This window comes from Mus caroli, unplaced genomic scaffold, assembly GCF_978045245.1.
Source record: "Mus caroli unplaced genomic scaffold, Mus_caroli_1 scaffold_11, whole genome shotgun sequence".
In the NCBI taxonomy this organism is placed as follows: Eukaryota; Metazoa; Chordata; class Mammalia; order Rodentia; family Muridae; genus Mus; species Mus caroli.
Window position 1 is genome coordinate 104,563,526 of NW_028227266.1, and position 19,498 is coordinate 104,583,023.

Genomic DNA, 19,498 nt, shown 5'->3' on the forward strand with positions numbered 1-19,498 from the left:
AAAAAGTTCCAAGGAAGGAATTCCAACCCAGAGCTGTACACTCGCCACACTATTGCCACATCTGGAGGCAATAGAAGTCATTTTCAGATGGTCACTGTATCATCAAACCTTCCAGGAGCCTGTATCCTCTGATCAGCTTGTTAGGGTTTACATGGGAAACTCCCCTCACACCGGCTTGTGTTCTGAACTCTCGGTGTCCAGACGCTGGCCCTCTCTGGGATGTTTTAGAAGCTCTAGGAAGAGGAGCTTAGCTGGAGGAATAACTCACCCAAAGATATGCTTTAAAACCTAGACTGTCTCCAGTCTGTTCCGTTTTATTTCTCTGCTCCCCACCATTGTAGTGTTTTGCCCATGAGCCCCAAAACCATGAACCAAATGACCATGGACCGGATCCTCAGATGCTGAGAGCCAGACTAATCCTTCTTTTCTCCTTAGTGTGTTTGTGTCAAATACTTTACCACAGTGATAAGAAAAGTAATGAATACAAGGTTCCTGGCAGTTTTTTCCATGGTGGGAAATCTAGGGTGCGTGGGAGTGGAAGGGAGATAGAGAAACCTGGCAGGGGAAGAGAAGAGGAGACCTCACAGCCAGATAGATGCACTGTCCCTGCAGAACGGTATCTATTGGATACCAGGCAACAGGAAAAACAGATAGGGCTGCTGAGGACGTGCCTGTTGCATATGCAAATGTCTTCAGAGAGTGCAAGGAGACTTTCAATTCCAAGACACTCTCCTTGGATGAATGAAGCTTTCAGAGACAAAGGAAGCAAGAGGAAGGTGGAAAAGAGGATGGGATTGACTGCCAATTTCTCTTCTGTGCTGGTGATGGGGGTTGGGGTGGGGGAGGTGAGGATATGTCAGACAAGCACTCTACCAGTGAGCCATGACCATAGCCTGGGATCGCCATTTTAAATTTATTTTTTAAGGTGAAAGATAAAATCCATTTTAAAGTAAGAAAATGTAAGATGCTGCCTGACTCTTTCAACACAAGTGCCTGCTGGGAGAAGTTTTCCTACCCCACATGCTAGCGTATGGAGACATAGCTAGTTGCTCTAACTAGGGAAGGAGGCTGGGTAGAACTGGAATTCAGTGGAAGGCTCCATGGATGCAGTTAAACGCTCAACACCACCCACGGGCAGCCTCCCCACGAAGGCTCTGCAGCTCCAGATGGCCAAAGTCCCACATCCCTGCTTGAAACCTGTTCAAAGATTTTGGGTTTTTTTTTTTTTTTTGGTTCTTTTTAAAAATATACATACAAATATACATATATGCACAGCAAAAACAGGTTTACAGATTTTAAAATCTGAAACTCAGTGAACTCAAGCTAAGAATAGAATAATTCCAAGAGACCTGAAAAGACATTCATAATTTAAGGCTAAATCTTTCCAGAGAAAACAGCTGCTCTTCCAGGGGAAAACCTGGACATTTTCAGTGTTTAAATTTCCATTTCAAATCCAAATATTACTCATGTTAAGGAGGGGGACAGAGCAGTTAGAGGGAGAGAAATTAGTAAGTTATAACAGCCCAACAGGAGAACAACAAAGGGGGAACCAAAACGCATCCCCAGAGGCCAGGACACCAACCCACACGTCTCCCATCAGTTAAGTGTACTAAAAACTGATGAATGGGACTGTTGTAGGGAGGACCCCGACAAATGGCTGAACTTGTTAGCATGCTGCTGGTGTACAAGTTAAACCGCTCCATTAACGAGCCAAGGGAAGTGATCCAGAGATGTCTCTATGCCGGTGACATCTGGATTAACTTGAAAGCCTTTCCCAATTATTTTCCTAATTATATTCGTCTTCGTCATTGCTGAGGGTAAAAATGATAAAGGCTTGCCATCTGAAAACACATACAAGAGTTAGAGCTGGAAGCAGCCCCCTTGCGAGCAGCCTGGAGAAGGAGGTGCCCCTGGTGAAGCTTACAACCTCCAAACATGAGCCCTACCCGTAAAGTTCAGCTTGTAGAGAAAACTAGATCACAGTAAAATTCACTATGAAGACACATCAGAAAGCTGTCTCAAGTACATGTTTTCCTAAAAGGTTTTTTTTTTTTGTGTGTTTTTGTTTTATTTTTCCCCTAAGATCTTGGTCATGGACAGGATTGTAGACCAGTTTTTCCAGTCAAGATTATTCAGAAGGGTAAGAGGCAAAGACTTTTGAGAGACACTTGTCTTCAGAGTGTCCTGTCATAACACAATCTCCTTTACCCACACTCTAAAGTGTACAGTCAACAACTGCAAAGGTTCCATCCTTTTTTCTTATCCTGCTGTTATCTGAGACATGGGCTCACTTTGTAGCTCAGGCTAGCCTTGAACTTGAGATTCTTCTATGTTTTCCTAGTACTGGTAAAAGGAACGCGCTGCCACATTTTTAACCATCTGGAACCCAAGGTGAGCTGACTCCTGTGACACATGATGACGAGTTGTGTTTACGTGACATAAAGAGTCAGGTGATACTTGACTCTCCTATAATTCAGTTTAACATCCAGACATCTCACAAAGCTCAGGAGAAACCTGGCAAGCGAGGCCAGGACCTTTTAATAGACACCTTATTAAAAGTAGCTCCACGAAAGCTTTGAGAATCAAAGCAAGATGTTAGTGGATATCAGTTTTCTAGGAAGGCTGGATAAACTGAATGTAATTTGTCAGTGCAAAAACCTTTGGATTACACAAGTTCCTTTAATAAAAATCTTACTTCCAAGGGTTAAGAAAGGCACACTGGCAACAGAATGGGTCAATGTGTTCATTAAAACAGTTCTTGGCCTTCTTGGTGGCCTTGGGAGATGAGAATGAAGTGGTGTGTATCTGTAATCCCTGGGGCCTGCTGGCCAGCCAGTCGAACTGAGTGGGTAGGTATCAGGTTCAGTGAGAGGCCCTGGCTTAGACACTAAGATGGAAGGAGTAGAGAGATGCTTGCTCTTGCTTGGGACCTGGACTTGGTTCCTGAACAGCTCAGGACCGTGACCCACTTGTAACTCCAGTTCCAGGAGATTTGATGTGCTCCTTTGGTTTCTGTGGGCAACAGGCATTCACGAGTACACTTTGATACATGTGGGAAAACACTCACACACAATGTTTTCTTTTTTATTATTATTAAATATTAACAAAAAGATGGCAAATAATTGAAAAAGACACTTAACATTGGTATCTGACCTTTGTATGTATACAAACATACATGATCATGAACTGAGCATGTGCACTTGTATGTGTGCACACACATACACTCATCATACACATGAACACAATCAACAAACCAACTAGTATCTTTCCTCTTTCTCTCCTCTCCTACACAGATATGTACACACACACACACACACACACACACACGAGTCAAAGTTATCCTCTGGATAGCTTACCGTTTTGCCTCTGGCTCCCTTGGGACCAGCTTCTCCTGGATCACCAGGGTCCCCGATATCACCCTAAATGAATACACTCTGATTAAAATCATTACCAAAATCAAATACGTATGTCACAAAGGCATGTCTATGTTTGTAAACGGATTCCGATGTAAAGTCTTATACCTTTTGTCTTTTAGTTAAAACGAAGTCTGTGTTGATTTCTCCCCAGCACACCCCGTCACTCACTGGCTCAGGGTTCAGCCCTCCAGGAGAACCAAGGGCTCCTTTTGGTTTTGGTCTTCTGACCTTATTGCAGGGCCTAACATTGAGTTCAGTAAAACTTTCCGGAGAAACGGAAGGCACTGAGGTAGAGATTAGCATCGTTGGCTTGTGACCTAACAGGTAGTTTTTCTAAATATTCCCGGGGCGGGGGTGGTGGTGGTGGTGGTGGATCAAGTCAGGCTCAATCTCACCATCTGAGTTTCTTTTCTTTAAGCCAATAGTTCTTAACCTGTGGGTCACAAACCCCTGGGGAAGTCAAACAAACCTTTCACAGGGTCAAGTAAGACCACCAGAAACCACAGATATTTACATTTTGATTCATAACAGAAAAGGACAGTTATGAAAGTAGCCATGAAAATGATTTTATGGTTGTGGAACTGTATTGAAGAACCACAGCCTTAGGAAGGTCGAGAACCACCGCTTAAGCTGTGATAAAAATCAGGGAAGGAGCATGTTTGAGGAGAAAACTTTTTAAAGGATTATCTTATTCCCTTTATCTGTAAAAAATAAAAGCTTGACATATTTTAAAAGTTCTTACTCCTAAACAAACAAACCAATCCCATAATCAGCCACCAAACCCAGACACTATTATATATACCAGCAAGATTTTGCTGAAAGGACCCTGATACAGCTGTCTCTTGTGAGGCTATGCCAGTGCCTGGCAAACACAGAAGTGGATGCCCACAGTCAGCTATTGGATGGAATACAGGGCTCCCAATGGAGGAGCTAGAGAAAGTACCCAAGGAGCCTGCAACCCTATAGGTGGAACAACAATATGAACTAGCCAGTACCCCCAGAGCTCATGTCTCTAGCTGCATATGTAGCAGAAGATGGCCTAGTCGGCCATCACTGGGAAGAGAGGCCCCTTGGTCTTACAAACTTTATATGTCCCAGTACAGGGGAAAGCCAGGGCCAAGGAGTGGGAGTGGGTAGGTAGGGGAGCAGGGCAGGGGAAAGATATAGGGGACTTTTGGGATTGCATTTGAAATGTAAATAAAGAAAATATCTAATTAAAAAAGGCTAAAACAACAACAACAAAACTTGGTGAGGGCAACCTGTTTCTTTCCTGTGCTACCCCACACTGAGGTAGAATATTGTTTCTCATTAACTGTCCTAGGGAACATCCCCTGTACCTGGAGCATCCTGACTCTCTCAAGGCTGTGAAGAGTGGACGTACCTTCAGTCCACTCTCTCCGGGGAATCCTTCTTGCCCCTGCCATCAACAGTGGAGGAAATTAATACATACACACTTGGCCCAAGGAAATTTATATTGACTTTAATGCCACAATCTTCCTTGTTTAGCTTTCACACTGTGCATCAAGGAAGGCGTGAGCCCACTGGAAACTAGACAGCATTCTCAGAGGAACAAATCCCAGTTCTAAATTCTGTTACTCATGGGCTACACATACAGGATAGCAATCTAAGATGAGAGCTAGGAAGTACTGAAGGAGAAAGGGAAGGGGTAATTGTAAATGGCCTGTGTTTATCTGAGTGCATGCAACAGAAGAGAGCGCCACTCTGCTGTGTGTCTCTCAGTGACAAATGGCCTTTCTCAGATGAGTTTCAATGGGGAAATATAAAAAGTCCAGACAGAGTCCAGACTTCACTATTCATCTTAAGGTCCTTTGTTTACCTTACTTCAGTCAAAGACTCATTGAAGAGGTTTCCTACCCTCACCTGATGAGAAATGTGTATTTAAAATAAACCATCTTTTCTTTCTGTATGAGCGTGGTGTATGTGTGAGTGAGCATATGTGTTTGTATGAGCATGTGTGTGTGTATATAAACATGTGTGTGTGTGTATGAGCATGTGGTGTGTGTGTTTTATGTGTGTGTGTGTGTTTTATGTGTGTGTGTGTATGTATGTGAAGGAGTGCCAGTAGAGTCCAGAGGAGGACAGCATTTGTCTTCTCTAACACACCTGCCATCTTTACTTTTGAGGCTGGGTCCTTCCTAGAACCTGGAACTCACCATTTTGGCTAGGCTAGCCATGAGCTCCCAGGACCCAGGCATGTCTACCCCACCCTGCTAAGATGAGGTTAAAAGCCTTATACTATGTCGAGCAATTACATGGGTGCTGGGGATTTGAATTCAGGTCCTCTTGCTTTTGTGGAAAATACTCTTGCTGAGCTATCCCTCGGTCCCTAAACTGTATTTTCTTTCAACGTTTTAAAGCTTTTGATGAACACCTATTAGTGACCAGTGTTAAGGGCACACTTTAAATTTACACATGTAGATTGCATCAACCAAACCCCTGATCTTCTTCCCACTTCTCAAATTCTAATTATCACTCATCTACAAAAAAGAAAGCTTTATTATGATGTAAAATAAAATCCTCAAACACAAAAAATTCAAAAGGCAAAAAGAAAAATTACCCAAATCTTCCTACCTCTAGCAGTAACACATCCCATGTCCTAATTAACTTATAGCTTTGTAAAAAAAAATGCACGTTAGGCACGGTGGGGCAAAAGTTCTTCTAAGTATATTCTGAGCTTATACTTTAAATTTCTATGTACAAATTTTAAATGGAGGTCTGGGAAGATGGCTTCATGCACTCACTACGTGTTCAGTCTGGAAGCAGGAGAATCTGACCCCTGGCAGCCTGGCACCGTTGGGCAGAGGCAGGTGATCCCAGGGGATCAGTGGCCAGCCAGCTCAGCCCAACAGAGAGCTCCAAGCTCAATGAGAGACCCTGACTGGAGCAGGTTAAAGGAGGCTTCTCACCTCACCCCCATGTTAACCTCTGACATATAGCCACATGAACATATGTGCGCTCATGCACTCCCCGTGTTCACACACATTTTTATAACAAACTTCATATGTATTCAATTTATAGAGAGTCTAACATCATAAGCTATTTAATATATCCTTTTCTGTGGGATATTAATGCTTTCAATTATCCTATATTCTGAGGACATTACCAAAACACCTCATTGTTTTAGTTTCAATTTTCAAAAATTCTTTAGCAAGAGAGGCTTTTCCTCCTGATACCATCTTGGACCATCCCCTGTGGCACTCCACTAGCGGTATACTGGTCCCTTCTCCTAGTCCCAAAGTGGCAAATCCACATGGCTCAGATTGGGATTATGAATTCCTAATGGTGTTTGTGTTTGTTTCAGAAAAAAAAAACTACATTTTCTGAACATTTTGTAATAATAATTGGATATTTTTCATGATGATTGTATGTACATGGATAAACATGTGCTGTGTGGGTTTGTGCACGCATGTGTGTGTGTGTGTGTGTGTAGACAAAGGCAGAGGAGAATCTTGAGTGTTGGGCTTCAGGTTTTTATTTTCAGACAGGGCCTCTGGCTGGCCTAGAACTTTACCGAGTGGTTCTGACGAGCTGGCCAGGAACTCCAGGAGCTGTCTCTGCTTCCCTTCTCAGCACCTCTGGGATTACAAATGCCTACTATCACAGCGGGCTATTTACGTGGATTCTGGGGGCTGAATTCTAGTACTCGTGCTTGCAAGGCAAGTGTCTTCACTTACCGAACCATCTTCCCAGCCACTCATGATGATATTTTAAAGTGACTATTATTAGCATATCAAAACCAACTGGGCTTCAGTCAACTTACTCAGTTTTCAGGCATTTACATATCCAGTAACGAGACAATCATTCATTATTTTTATTTTTAAGATACTGTTTGGACAAATGCATTAAGAAAAATGCTATTAAAAATGTTCTCACCAATAGCTGAAGCAATCATACAATAGAAGACAAAATGTGGACGGCTCCTAGGCGGAGTTACACACAGGACTGCTAAAATTAGGGGCAGTTCAAGCTGGAACATACCAGGCTCCACCCACCCATCACAGAAAAGCACCGATGATTCTTTTTCAACTTTCAATTTTCACCTGCTCCTAGAATCCTGGTGTGATTCTCTACTATACAGCCCACAGGACATCAGTAAGTGAACCATTAAAGTAGATTTTGAATGGTACTGGACCCCTTTATACATTGCCTACTTTCTCTTAAACATGGCGAGCCAAGCAAGCAAACAAAAGCAAATGGAATAGGTCCAGCATCCGTGGGTGCAACTTACCTTTGTCCCTTTGCGGCCAATGCTACCATATCCCGGGCTGCCGTCGTCACCCTGTAAGCAAAGCAGGGTAATCACACACACCCAGACTACAGAGAGAGGTGGGCTTATTTACAGGACATGAGGGATAGATTTTGGAGTCTTTTGGGAACCACTAGGAAGCAGGGTCCTCTAGCAGGGTGGGTACCAGGGACACTGGCGAGGGTACTAAAAGCCCCTGTAACTGACAATTACAGCTACTCTTCTACATGATGTTATGAAAAATCAAGAGAATATGCTGGACATGCGGCCATCTTTCAGGAAAAGCAGGCAGCATTATTAGTCAACTCTTCAGAAAGCATCTGTATGTTAATACTTCAGCCCTAATCTATCTTTAGCTCACTGAACAAACAAGACCTGCCAACTGCATGCTTGTTAGAAGCCCTGGGAAAGGGGGGAAGGGTGGAATGATTTCTGATAAAGAGATCCTGCAGATCCGAGGAGTCACGGGAGGATGCTCTATAGAGAAAGAGCTTAGTCTGTTTTACCATCTCCAGAGCATCATGCCCATGGTGTCTGCTGCCTTGGAAACACTAACCAAGGAAACAATCAGAAACGACTGTGATGCCTCTCACAATTACAGCTGGGACACCCACAATAAAGCTAGACAGAGATGGGGTCTTTAAAGCTCTTCTGGGCATTCCCCAGAGACGTAGTGCAGACATCTATTTGCTGTGAAGTGAATATTGTCAGCCCATAGGTCATGTGTTTGAACACTTGGTCTCTGGCTGGTGGTACTTTGCACAGGGAGGGGCCATGGAGGAAGTGGGCCATTAGGAGTAGACCTTGAGGTTTTATTGTCCAGCCTACTTCCTGCTCATTCCCTGCTGCCTGGCTGCAGATGCCATGTGACCAGGGACCCATGTCACTGCCTCCCCTGACATGATGGATCGTACTCCCTTGAACCCTAAGCCAACATAAAGCTTTCCTTTACCGTTACTTCTTGTCAGGCATTTGGTCACAGCACAGAGAAAAAAATAACTGATACACTACTGAAGTAAAAGGTTCCAAAGAGCAGATCAAAAGTGAAGACAGACCCACCTGCAGGCCCCGAGGACCTGGAAAGCCAGCGGCTCCCTTTTCTCCCAGGTCTCCAGGTTCTCCCTGTCCAACAGACAATGAGACGGGCCCTAAATTGCTTGCTTTGTTTATCTGAGACAGGGTCTCACTCGAGTCCCAGGCTAGCTTTGACTCTGTGGAAGTCTTCCCTCCCCAGCCCTTCAGCAGTAGGACGGCAGGTACGAACCACCACGTCCAACTCTCATTAGGTTGTTTGTATAAGGGCAAATCAGAAATGATGGCCGCAGGCACTGTTTAACTAGGTCACAATAGGTCACAGCAATGGGTTTGTATCCATACAAATGACTGTGAGGAATGACTGTGGCTGGCCAAAGGGGTCTCCTCCATCCACCACCCAAGTCTCGGCAAGTTGGATTTATTATCGAGGGGAGTTCACTATCTCAGCCACTCAGTGCCTTGAAAATGCCCCCATCTTGGTCTAGGAAGGAGTATCTCTGTTAAAAATATTAACAAGGTTGTTTCTCATGATGGCCTGTGCAAACCACCTAGCTCTGAGGATGGCAGATTTACTAGGCTTGAGACCTGAGTGTAGATCAGTCTAGGAAGGTCTCCGACAAGGAGAGCATCTCCCATGGCTTATGAGCCGATATCAGTAGTGCCTTGGGGGCAACCTCAGCTACTTGGGAAAATGAACATGGACTTGGGAAGGAAAGAGAACTCCCTTTTTAAGGAAATAAAACATTCAATTTGACATAGCTTTAGAGGTACAAAACCCCACAGTTTTCCCTCCTCCATTCCTGACTTGCTAATTGTAGCCATTCATGCTCAGCACGACAACCAACCAATATGGATTCGCTGTCATCACCAAAACCAGTTCTTCAGTCTCTCCTTTCTTTTTACCTAGTGTTTGTTGTTGGTTGCAGGTCCCCAGGAGTTTACTCAATGTGACACACTATAGATTCTTCCAGACTGGGGTCTTTTGTTTCTGAATGACCTTGATAGCTCTGAGGAGCACTGATCAGGCATTTGGTGGGATGGCTCCCCACTAGGTCTTGTCTGGTACTTTATTTATTAGACTGGGTCTATGGGCTCTGAGGAAGAAGAGCATAGGGACACAGCATCGTTCTTCTTACATTTTATCAAGGGAAGACTAAGCAACGTGGCTTTACTTCCGTGGCCACTGCCCCTGAGTGCCTAGTTGCTGTCACATTGGTAAAGCCTGCTCACTGTTAAGGTTGGTGGTCAGCTCACTTGGAAGAACAGAAAGCTCATTCAGTGTGAGTGAGTGAGAACTGTGCACGTGGATTCTGAAGTCTGGTGGTGACACAGGATTGGAGGGGATGATGGAGGTCATCAACCCCAGGACTCACTTGCTCGGAGTGCTCTTAGGAGCCATGCGTCTCACAAGCATCCAGGACTTGTATGAAAGCCAACTCTCAGCCTCCTCTGAATGCATTTCACAGTAGACTCCAACAATAAGGGCTAGAGGACTTCCCAGCTAACCCAAGTTTGAGAACATCCACTTTACAGCAGGAAAGCAGGGAAGTTGTGGCTTGCCCAGGGCCAAATGAGCTGTCACTCAGTCACTGGTAGAGCTCAGCATGGAGCCCAGGATTGCTGAGTATAAATGAACTAGAGGGTGGGCTGGGCCGGTGTGCATCTCAGTCAATAGTGACGCCAGAAATCCACCCATTCAGGGCTTGGACTTTCACTGGGGCACTTATCATGCCCCTAGTTCTAGCCACCCTACTTAGGAGTTCCACTTAATGCCCAGGGCTTCTTCCCTTGATGCCCAGGGCTTCCCTGCCCATGTCTCTCTCCTTGTTCTCACTTCTCACTTAGCTCTGCATTCCATCCATCTCTGTGCCTCTCTTTCAGTCCTATGTATTAAGCCCTAGAGAGTACCTTCATTTCATATGCATTATGTACGCATCCATGGAAACACACCCACATCCATTCCCACACACATTCCCCCCCACACACACCTCTACCCACACACCTACCCCCCACACCCTACCCACACACCTATACACACATAGCCAAACACACACATCCAAACCTACACACACATCTATACTCACACCCCTACACATATACACATACAACCCTACACACACATGTGCACGCAAGCACACACACACACACACACACACACACACACACACACAAACACACACACACTACTTTGCATGGTTCCCATTTCAAACAGTCACTTTCTGACCATTCTTGTCACACCACATGCCCCAGAGCCCTACTTAAGGTACTTGTCCTGTCTACCTTCACATCACACTATACACGCCAGCACACTGCCTTCACATCACTCTCCAGTCCCCTCCAGCACAGGCCCTTGCTGGCACTTCTCCAGTGCAAAGGCAGAGCCTCCTGCCTCCAATTCACTCTATGGAGAAATCCCTCCACTCTGCCGTGAGAAGCTTCTCTACTCCCTCTCGAGTTTTCATCCCCGTTCTCTTCTCTACTCACAAACACACAGCTCCCCACCTTCCACTGAAAACGTACTCCTCCCTCCAAGAATTTCTAGACCATAGCTTGGTCTGGAGGAGAGGCTTAAAAGCAGAGGTCCTTTTCTCTCCTTTACATGAGGAATTCCTTGACCAAGTGGATGGCTGCTCTGTCCCTGTCTCTGCACTGACACGCGCTCGCTCAATGCTCTTCCCCTTCTCCTCTCCAGGGCTGCACTCTTGGGCCTAATCTTTGGAACCTGTTAGCCACCAAGATGTGGTGGTTCTTTCCTGACTCCCTGCCTAAATTCTTCTCTACCCCTTTCCATCTCCCTTTCTTTTCCTTCTTTCCCAATCAGTGTCTTCTGTTCTCTCTCTTGCTCCCAATAAACGGGCCTCACTGAAAGTCCTTTTAATCTGAATGATTCGGAAGCCTGCAATCTCCAGGCAGGCCCGGCCCTTGCCTCTGGCCCCAGAGCAAACGTTTCACTTCGTTCATCTACTCACTCTCCCTCACAGCCATCTGCTTTTGTGGCAGGGTCAGCAGTCACACGGGAATCCCTGGATCCTCTAGTCCTTCCCCTCTGCCTCAGTTCTCTGAGAGAAGAGCATTATGGAACCAGCACATGTTAGTTTCCATCCTGTTGAGTTCTCCAGGCCCGGCTGGTTTTGGAGGCAATGAGAGTAAGCAATTAATCTCCTTGTTCCCAAGCTCTCAGCCTTCAAAACAAATTAACGAACAAACAAACAAACAAACAAACCAGTCTACACTGGGCTGTCTACTTAACATCTCCCAAGAGTCTGGTTTTGTCTATACAATCCCTTCAAAACAATTAGTGCTGTACCAGTGACAGAAGACTCAGCCACACAGACTACATTGAGCTTTACATAACTGGCAGTCAGAAACTCTTTCATGCAAATAATAATTATTCTCATAACTCCTCCTAGGATGCTCTAAGCCCCGTGCTTTCCTGCTCATTGCTAACTTTAGTTGCAACCCCCTCCTCATACCATTTCCACTCTGCTTCTCCAAAGTCTTTACATCCTAAAGGCCCCTTCAAGTCTGGACCTTCTTTAATGTCTCTTTTTCCAACACAGAAATATTCCTGGCAGTGCTTTATTTAAACCTCAATTTTAGCCTCTTTTTTCCCCCCTGTCTCTCTTATGCTATAGATCACCGTCTTCAGCATGTTCTAAATTCTTTGGGCCTGATTTTGTGCCCTGGGTATCATTGCTACTAGAATTGCATTCATTCATGAACACCCACAAAGTTCTTGTTACAGGCCAGGCCTTGCTCTCCTGAACCTGACTTTAAAGTTCAACAACAGAAACCTGCATCTTAAAAGTCTTTAGCAAGGTTCATGTGAGAAAGAAAGAGAAGAGATGTAGGGAGGAAGGAATGATGCCAAGAGGGTGGGGGTGGGGGTATGAAATCTTTGCCAAAGCATCCTTCCTGCCCTGAGATCCTACAGTTGGATGGGGTGTAGCCCCTCGTGCGATTATGCTGAGCTATAGCCCCTGACCTCATCTCGGTCCACACCCAGGTCCTTAGAGAGTGCTGGCTCTCCAAGAATCCAGCCAGTGCTTACAGGCAACAAGATATGTTTTCCTCTGTGTTGAAAGGGCTCTGGCTGATCCAGCTAGCCACAGCTCTCTCGGGTAGCACAGACTTTAACGTTGGAGGGGCTGTAATAAAGAGTATGACCTACTTTGTTTCCTTGGCTTCCCAAATGGCCTTGGCTCCCAGCTTGTCCTCCGGGTCCTGGAGGCCCCTGGAATGAAACAAGAATGGCAGATATAGCAGGATGAGGTATGACTCTCCCCCAACAGTTTTACGCGTCTTCTACGGAAAATGAAGTGCAGATGGAAGGAGAGTTACAGGCTAAGCTGATCCTACTCTGGGAAATAAAATATTGGAGCTGTCAAATAAAGACTAGTAAATAAAAGAAAATTAATAAAGCAACCCTGGCCAGATGTGGCCTAAATGATTATGCTTTCTTTGTGAGTCTCTGTGTCCACACGAGCCGAGGTTCCCACTGCTTAGCTCAGGGAACAGATGCCGCTGAAATGTCTAGTATTTAAAGCAAGCTTTCCAAAGGACAGTGGCCTTTCTACCAGCACCAAGGACTGGTGCATCTTCATTTGCAAAGTGTGGAATGCACATTAGAAAGCTCAAAGAGTTTCACTAAAACCAACTAGCGTCGTGACAAAGTGTCTTAAGGAGCACAGGATAAGGATTCTGAAGTTAATGTCAGAGACTACTAGAAAATGGAACTGCCATCTTTGTGTCCTAGAACAGGGCCCACTACCAGAGAACTCATAAACACTTGTCAAATTAGTAGAAGGGATGAGTGCGTAGACCATCCGACCTAAATCACGTGGGATAGGGAGGCAGAACAGCTAACTCATGGGTTTACAGGCTGTTCTAAGCCTGGCAGAGCTCTTCTCCACACAGGAGCCACATCCAGGGCACAGGATCCCCCGTCTGAATCCAGGGGGTGGGTTCAGTGGGTAGTGGTGCTTGCCATCAAGCTCAGGGATCCAAGTTCAATTTCTGGAATGTACATGGTAGAGGAGAACCAGTTCTTCTAACTGGCTCTCTGACTTTTACACATGGACTATGGTGTGTACATGTGTGCATACTCTGACACTAATAAAAAGGTATAAAAAATGCTGTTTGGTTAGGCAATGTAGATACAACATTATAGTAATAAAAATAATTATACAGCCCTCTCTGTGCCCATAATAGTCCCAAGCATCTACAGCTATCAAACCACTGAATTTTTATAATGTCCAAGGAGGTGGTTGCTATCACTGCTCTTTTGCTGAAGATGTGTCCATTGTCGAGTCAATTGTCCAAGGTCCCATAGATAAGATGTAAAGGTATACGCCTGGAATCAGACTCAGGCAGCCTGGCTCCAGATTCGATGTCTATGGCTACTATGCCTCCATCTATGAAGACAACAGAAATCCTACACTAGTCTCCGCATTTGTGTGGAACGATTCTAGCCCTTCCTCCGGAGACTCTCCTCGACTCTTCCATCCCCATTCTGTCAACATTTTTTTAAAAAAAACAAAGTTTCAAGGCAACCCTTGAACTCCTATGCTTCTACTCCTCTACCTCCCTCTTTTCCATTAATTAATTTATTCACCTTACATTTCAATATCAGCTCCCTTCTCTTCCCAGTGCCTGCTCACACAGATCCTCTCTACCCCTCTCCTGAGAACCAGGAGACCCTCGTTATCACCCTCACCCCTACTTCTTTTTAAAAAATACTATTTATTTGCATATTTTGTCCTTTGACAATTTCATACATTTGTGTGCATGATGTACTCAGGCTACTCTCATCCCCATCCCTCATGTCTCCCTCCCACCTCTCAATTCCTCCCCGCCACAGGCCCCTTTCCCTGGTTCCCTTTCTGTTTCAGGACCTGCTGAGTTTAAGCAGCACCACTGGAGTGGCTGTGGATGGGAAGATCTCCAGTAGAGTCTGGGGGTTCACCCTACCTCCACCCCTCGAGTGCTGGTCCTGGGGAGAAGCACCCCAATGCTTGGCTAATTCTAACCTTTCTTAATGGTGTGTGTGCTGCCAGTGTTATTTAGCTAGGAACATACATTTTCAAAGAACAAGTTCAGCTCTATAATTAGTATTTTGGACCTAGTTTCCCATTATGTTTCCTTGCATTTTGGAGATTTTAGAGAAATTCTTAAGGGCAACAACAACAACAAAAGGACAAAAGAAGATGTTATTCCTTTCAAAGATGTCTTTCTGGGCATAGCACATCAGCTTGATTTTTTAGTTTTTTTTTTTTTGTAGTCATAACCACATATGGCTGGGTTGGTGCTTTTCATTTATGCAGAACACCGAGTGCTGTGTAAGTTAATAAGCCTCTGGTATGCCATCATTACAAATTACATCCCCTTCCAAGATGTAAGTCCCAAGGAGAGCTTTCAAGTCTGCAGTAAGAAAACACATCGTTCCACTGAAGGGTTCCTCCTGTGCCATAAAACAATACAAGACCTATGGAGAGGGGTCCGTACAGCCAATAGAGAACTGCACTCTCTGTGTGTCTGGCTGTGTTTGTCTCTGTAGATTTCCTTCAGAAACAGCAGTCTAGAGATCCCATTCATCATGTCCCAAACACAGAAAATTCCACTTGTCTTTGAAACTCCATTTTAACAGCTGACAAGAAGGGTGTTTCATAAAAAGCAAGCAGAGAAAGAAAAGCAGGGTTTTCAGCCAGAAAAATGGAACGGCTGGTGGAGGGGTGTGGTGCCTTTGACCAGCTGGCAATGCCAAGGGCTGGGTGATTTATGACTGGGTCACTTCTTGCCAAAGCGAGATTAAAGGGACCCATGGATGAAGGTGCCCCACAGGGCACATGGAAAAACTACTCCAGTAACAGCCTTGGATACCACTTTGGACCCCAGATCTTTGGATTTCAATTCATCTACATACCCACATCAATATTTGATATCAACAGATGAGATATAGATCGATATGTGTTTTCCTTTGTACTGACTGAGTTTTTTTTTTTTAAATAAAAATCTCCATTTGTGGTGCCAGCCAGCTTCTAATGATTCAAAGATGTGAATGCAGCAGGAGAGGTTTTGCTTTATATATATATATATATATATATATATATATATATATATCATTGGTTTAGTTCTGCTATGAAATTATGAAGTTTCCATGCATTCGAAAAGAGCACTTTCATCAAAACCAGGAACAAACATCGTCAGGAGCAGATATTAATGTACTTTAAAGCAGTTTGCCATGGCTTACAAGTTTATGCAAATAGCCTCTTAAATATTCTCATGATGAGCACAACGACTTAAACGTTGGGCCTCTGCCCGGGTTTAGCTAATTCATGTTAAGTAATGCATTCCCCTTGGTACTGCTATTAGCAGAGGGTGAAAGTCCCAACTGGGTCTCATTCATTCATTTACTGCTTGATTCATTCCATAAAGGAATTGAGCTCTGTTGTACCAGCGACTGTAGATCCAGCATACTCGCAAGGCACTAACATAAATGGAGCTTGCAGCATGTAAAAAGAGACCTACAGATACATACATACTATGGTGGCTAGAGGCAGGGAACAGATCACACAGGGCCTTGCTACTCACTGTGTGGTCCAGATCTGCAGCATCAGTATAAGGAGGAGACTGACTGAACATGCAGCATCCCAAGCTTCAACCTAGACCTACTAGATCAGGACCGGCATCCTAACACGCTCTTAGCACATTCAGAACAAGGAGTAGTGTGGACATTGGACATTCCAAAACCTGGTGTTAGCTAGGAAGAATTCAGGATTATCAACACCCCAGCTTCGCCTGCAGAGGTTCTAAGAGTTTTGAGGACAGTCCCAGGTGGCAAAATGTTTTAGTCCCTCCAGGAAACTTGGTTTTAGATACCTTGAAGCTGGAGTTACAGGAGGTTATGAACTTTAGTCCTCTGGAAGAACTAGCAAGCACTCTTAGCTACTAACCCTCTGCTCTAGCTCCCCCTGGAGGTAGGGTAGGCAACTCCAAGTGACTTGTGTGTGGGGATAATTCTATCTACATAAGCACAGAGAGGGAATCGTTAACCTTGGCTGAGAAGCTGAGGCAAGGAGGTCTAGAGAGGATCTTCTGGCTCTACTACAGTCTATATGGTGCAGAGGCAGGGGGTGGGGGAGCACGGGGGGGGGGGGTAGGACCAGGAGACAAGCAGCTGCCGCTTCTCACACTCAAGTCAAACTTAATACTGTTGGCCTGCAGGCAATGTGTAATTCACCTTTAGGGAAGAAACCACTAAAGCATCCTTCTTCAAGCCAAGGTCGAAGCTGGATGGATGTAGTTGCTTTCTCCTTACGTACCTGGGGACCTTTCATTCCCAGGCTTCCTTTTTCTCCTTTCTCACCGACCTCTCCTCTCGGACCCTACATGCATAGAATCAAAGGGTTAGTTTCTCCTTCAGTGAGAACCCTTGAACATTAAACTTTTGCACTACACAAGTCAAATGCTAGGCCAAGGTAACATAGAAACTAGGCAGAGAACCAGACGCACTGTAGCTACTGTGAGGGTCTCTGAGCTCCTCATCTGTGTAGGATCACCGAAGATCAGTCTGAAACTGAAGTGCTGAGCCTATCTAGCCAAAGGAGCTAGGGCCTGGAGGAAGCACCCCAAAGCTGAGATATGTTCAGTACTGCCAATTGTCCTCAGCCTCATTGTACTCTGAAGCCATATGACTTTTATGTGGGGGAAAAATGTTTCCCTTAATAATATAAATCTAAAACCAGAACATTTAAATCCACTTTATATTCAATAACCACAACAAAGATGGGTCATAAAGAAGACACATCACATAGCAAGATGAAGTTTAGATAGTTCTGGTTCTGGAATACTCTATTGCCTGTGTGCTACGGCTTCCATAGGACTCAATGAAACTCCATGCACCATATTTGGTATTTTGCTTCATTTTAAATTGGGCTGTAAATAAGAAGGTCTATAAACCGAAAGAACAAATGCTGGATGTGACTCTCGTAGCATGAAATAAAAGCAGTCAATTTATTGAGATGCTTCCCAACGATCCCAAGGCAAATATTTCTCACTTTAAAGTAAAAAAATCGAGCCTTCCACAGCTGGCAGAAAATGACAAATAAAAGCCATCAAGCTGGAGAGAGAGAGAGAGAGAGAGAGAGAGAGAGAGAGAGAGAGAGAGAGAGAGAGAGAGAGAGAGAGAGAGAGAGAGAGAGAGCTGGCTGAAGGGAAGGCTGTTCACCATGCTGAAACCTTGGTGACAAGGGCACAAAGCATCTCTTCTGATGTTTGGATGTATTTTGCCCAACCTCCATACACAAACTGCCGATATATAATGCCTTTATTTTTAAGTACTTGCTTTAAAACTTTGAAAAATAGAACCAATGACTGTCTTGCCTAAGCCAAACAGTACACTTGTTTTTCATACATTCAATGCTAATTTTAGAGAGGAAAAATAAAATACTGTTTTCATGGTCTGGTTTCTACCCAACCCCTGGCCCTCAGTCCCCACCCCCCCACCTCTCCCTTTCTCTCCCCCTGGAGGCTTAACCCAGAGCTTGTGCATGCTAAGCCAGCATTCTACCACCAGGCTGCCTTCTAGCCCAGCTGCTTCCTTCCCTCTCAGCATTCGCTCCCTCCCTGTCTCACTGTTGATTTAGGCTATGCTTTACCCCCTCTGGCACATTATCTCCTCCCTTCTCACATGATCAGTGCAAAGCGCCAGCTATGGCTTGCTCCTTGTAAAGGAAAAAAACGTGCCAGAGGCAGGTCCCCAGAGAAGCAAGCTGGAAAGGACAGGCAGGGTGCCACGCTATAGATCACCCACTGAAGCCTCCAGCTGCACTTAGAACAAATCTTTCCTTGAGTTGAGCCAATGTTTCAGCGCCATGGACATTCCGGGGATAGAACACTGAGCTATTCCCATGTTAAATGGACCACAATCACACACATTCGAGTCTCAACGTTTTCCTTGGCTCAAGGTCTCCTGGATTATCCTAAGGATCCTGAACCCAGCACACGGGGCGGTTGCCCAACATGTTCCTCTCTTTCTACTTCTTGACAGGGACAGAACTCTTAGAGACCAAGTTCTGTACAAGTCAAGACTCAATGTTACTTGTTTGCTTTATTAACCTGAACACACTTCCAAGCAGGGCATGTGAAGGGTTCTGTCCAGGATATAGATCACCCACACACAGACTCTTATGCACATCTGTACGTTTTCTGTGGATACCTGTGGGCCTCTAAGTCCTGGCGAACCTGCAAGTCCATCTGGGCCCGGGGTTCCTGGATTTCCCTGTGATGAGAAAGAACCAACCTATGAATCCAGTAGCCCTATCTCTTCATGTGCAAGATTAGAAACTTTTCCCCAGTGGCAATGAAAGGAAGGTCTTCACAAAAAAAACAAAAAAACAAAAAAACAAAAAACAAAAACAAAAACAAAAAAAAAAAAACCCGAAGATTTCTTTCATCTTTAACATTGTAGAGTTTCACTATATGGTCTGACTATGTGGCTGAGGATGGGTTTAGCACCAACCCTCACTGTGCTTTTAATCTGAGCATGTGTGCTCTGAAAAATGGTAAACCATGGCTGCTCTTTCTTAAAGACTGCATTCCTAAGGCACAGTGTAGGTAGGATGTTATCACTGGTGTGTGCCACCCAGGGATACCACACAGCTCTCTGTTTCAGTTTCCAGGGGACCCAGACTATCCAGTTTGTGTTAAACTTTCCTTGTGTTCTTTGGGTTCACACGTGATTTTCACACGAATTGTAAGTTGGAGAGGCTAACAGAGCACA

General features: G+C 44.8%; 1 protein-coding gene across 1 annotated transcript in view; it reads right to left on the reverse strand.

Annotated features, from left to right (window-relative positions):
- Positions 1 to 19,498, reverse strand: part of Col6a6 (collagen type VI alpha 6 chain) — a 141,469-nt gene that overhangs the window by 31,252 nt on the left and 90,719 nt on the right. The window contains exons 23-29 of the mRNA XM_085827969.1: positions 18,935 to 18,997; positions 17,040 to 17,102; positions 12,890 to 12,952; positions 8,743 to 8,805; positions 7,666 to 7,716; positions 4,798 to 4,833; positions 3,357 to 3,419 (exon numbers count right to left, since the gene is read on the reverse strand). Coding sequence (XP_085684095.1) covers positions 3,357 to 3,419; positions 4,798 to 4,833; positions 7,666 to 7,716; positions 8,743 to 8,805; positions 12,890 to 12,952; positions 17,040 to 17,102; positions 18,935 to 18,997 — 402 coding nt within the window. The remainder of the gene's footprint in view (positions 1 to 3,356; positions 3,420 to 4,797; positions 4,834 to 7,665; positions 7,717 to 8,742; positions 8,806 to 12,889; positions 12,953 to 17,039; positions 17,103 to 18,934; positions 18,998 to 19,498) is intronic.